The sequence below is a fragment of the Neovison vison genome, chromosome 5 (genome assembly GCF_020171115.1).
Source record: "Neovison vison isolate M4711 chromosome 5, ASM_NN_V1, whole genome shotgun sequence".
Lineage (NCBI taxonomy): Eukaryota > Metazoa > Chordata > Mammalia > Carnivora > Mustelidae > Neogale > Neogale vison.
In genome coordinates, this window is record NC_058095.1 from 32,523,102 (window position 1) to 32,526,003 (window position 2,902).

Consider the following 2,902-nt stretch of genomic DNA (forward strand, 5'->3'; position numbering starts at 1 on the left):
AGAGAGGGCCAGGCCTTTGACTGTCTTCACTCCACTCTGACCTCAGCTGCCATTCTTCCGTTCCAAAGATCATTTTCCATTTCACAGAACTCCTAGCCCTTCTCCATCCCATGAGGTCACTTCCTATGTTTTGCTAGGCACAACACACTCCCTTTCTCCTCTGCTCCACAGAGTCTAAACGAACAACTGAAACTGTTCAGCTTCCTTCTTCCAGCGTTCGGAAATCACCCCCAGGAGCTGGTGCCTAGTCAGCTCATTCCAAGTCCTATGTCAAGGCCCCGCCCATGCTCTCTGCCCTCTATAAAAGGCAGTCAGGGTGGCCCAAGGAGCTAGAGGAGCAGAGAGGCTGAGACCAATCCAGAAGCCTCCAGCGCTCACAACGCAAGCTCCCTGCTCCCTGCCGACATGAAGGTCTCCGCCACGCTTCTGTGCCTGCTGCTCACGGCCGCCGCCTTCGGCATCCAGGTGCTTGCCCAGCCAGGTAAGGCCCTCTCATCCTAAGGCTTACCTTATAACTGTCATTACTCTCATCCCAGCATGAGTCATCCCATGCTTGCTGCCTAGCCTACACTACAGAAATGGAGAAAGTGAAACCAACAAGGGGGAGGAGAAGATCTGTCATGGTACAGTTAGTCAGAGGCAGAACCAGATGCCTGGGTCACTGAGGCCAGTCCCCATGGTCCTTCCTGACACCAGCCTGGAGAAGAAACACTCAACGCAACCACTACCTCAATGACCCTTACATTGTTTGGGGATGTGGGGACCATTTCTGATTGAGGATGTGAAGGACATTTCAGGCAGTAGTGGAGGGAAAGAAAAAAAGATCTATAGTTTGGGGCTTCAAAATTTGGATTATAGCCCATGTACCAGTGGCTACGTAAGGAGGAAAAGGACCCAGAGGCCTCTCAGCCTGTGACACTGGTTGGCTTTAGAGCCCGTGGGGACAGAACGTTGGGAAACAAGGTCTTAGAACTTATCTATTTGGTGTCAGAGGTTTTGGGTCAGTAGACCCTCCTAATGACACTAGAGGGTTAGTGTCGTTTCTTCATCCCCAGTCAACAGTGAAGACCCAGTAGTTCCGTAGAGAAAACGGACTCCTCGCTACCAATTAATCCATGGAATGTGGATTAAGGCACTGGACGTAGGACCATTCGGTCCTGGTTGGAAATTGTGTGTTTGCTTTGTCTTCTCCTACTTTCACCTGTACTTGCAAATGCATGTTTATGATGCCCTATAACTCTCATTCTTCGCAGAATGTTTTTCAGGTTCAGTTTCCATCCCCATTACCTGCTGCTTCAGTGTGGTCAAAAGGAAGGTCCCCGTGCAGAAACTGGAGAGCTACACGAGGGTCACCAACAGCCAGTGTCCCCAGGAAGCTGTGATGTAAGTGGACCATGCTCTAGCACCCTCTGCCGAAAGTTCTGAGTTCTGTACAAGAGAAAGAGATCAGGATTCCCGCCCAAACAAGTCAGATAAATATACTGTCTGATCCAAAGGGATCTTTACCCCATGGAGAAACTGAGCCTGCAGGAGGGATATCCATACTCCCTCCAGGCTCCCCTTCTAGGAGCTTGGTTAGATCATTCAAGTTCCTTCAGTCAGCAGCCTGAGGGTCTCCCCTGGGATAGCATGAGCAATTTTCTTTTGAGCCCTTCCTCCCATCCTTCCCCTCCCATCTGTCCCTATCTAGCCCCCTCACCTAAGAACTCCTCAAGTTTAGGAGCTAACAGTCACCTCAAGAGGCTCCATCTAACTGCCCTCTCTCCCCACAACAGCTTCAAGACCAAAGCTTCCAGGGAGATCTGTGCTGACCCCCAGCTGAAATGGGTCCAGGATAACATGAAGCACCTGGACCAAAAGTCCTCAACCCAGAAGCCTTGAACCTTTGCACCTGGACCGAGAGACAGAGCCTGAAGAAAATCTTATTTATTTTCCCCCAACCCTCCCCAAGGGCAGAGCAATCTTATTTTATTACAATGTACAACAAGAGGCATTTTGTATAATAATTTAAAGCACATTTCTCAAGTAATATTTAATAAATCCTGCCGAACATAAAGCACAGAATCCGTGGCATGTTTTCTTTTCTGTGAGCTCAGTCAAATTCATGGCAGGATGTCGATGTTCTCCCTCCAATGTGTCTACAGTATTGTGAGGTCCTTTTGGGGATCATCAGAGTGAAACATTTCTGTATTCTTGTGAATCATCGCTCCTGTATGTCAAATGTCTGCTGTGTAGTGTGGTTGAAGTTAACGTTATTTAATGACTATGGAATTTTCAAAGAAAAACAAATATAGGACTCTAAGCTACTTGGTCTTATTTTTCATGGGGTCACATTTAGATGGGCAGCAGAAAATGGCAGCAATGGCTGGCAATTTGGGGTTGAGGGGCCATCCTCTAAGAAGTGTTTCAGATGCAACTGAGAATTCAGGTGCTCCTGCCCTTTGGCTCCAGTCCCCAACGTCACCTGCCCATTTCTTTTCTTGTCACACCTCCCTTTGTCCAGTCTTCCTCTTGCCTCAAATTTTGTCTATAGCCGCAAGTGTTATCCATCTAATTAATTCTCAAATTCAGACTCTTAACTTAAAACTAGAGGAACCTAGATGTCCACCACCTAGGAACTCTTTTAAGGATTTTCCCTGAAGCATCCTTAAAAGGACTGGTCTTGAAGGATGACATGCAATGGGAAATGACAAGGTTCTTCTGAGCTGGTCCAGGAGGGGAAGCAAGAGCCGGGGCAGAGGGAGGAGTTCCCATCTAGCTGGACACTGGAAAAAATAAGATGCATTAAAAGTTTTGAAATAGGAGAGAAGGAAAGTGTCATTCAAGGTGCACATGAGGAAGGATAACCTGGAGTCCGAGGACAGGGAGGAGTGTGGGAGGGAGAGTCTGAGGGCACGTCACT

At 48.1% G+C, this 2,902-nt stretch overlaps 1 protein-coding gene across 1 annotated transcript; it reads left to right on the forward strand.

Moving 5' to 3' along the window:
* The first annotated feature begins 343 nt into the window (after positions 1-343).
* Positions 344-2,062, forward strand: LOC122907671 (C-C motif chemokine 8-like). Its single transcript, XM_044250482.1, has 3 exons — positions 344-481; positions 1,254-1,383; positions 1,776-2,062. The coding sequence occupies exons 1-3, from the start codon at positions 406-408 to the stop codon at positions 1,879-1,881; spliced, it is 312 nt and encodes a 103-aa protein (XP_044106417.1). The 5' UTR covers positions 344-405; the 3' UTR covers positions 1,882-2,062.
* The last annotated feature ends 840 nt before the right edge of the window (positions 2,063-2,902 follow it).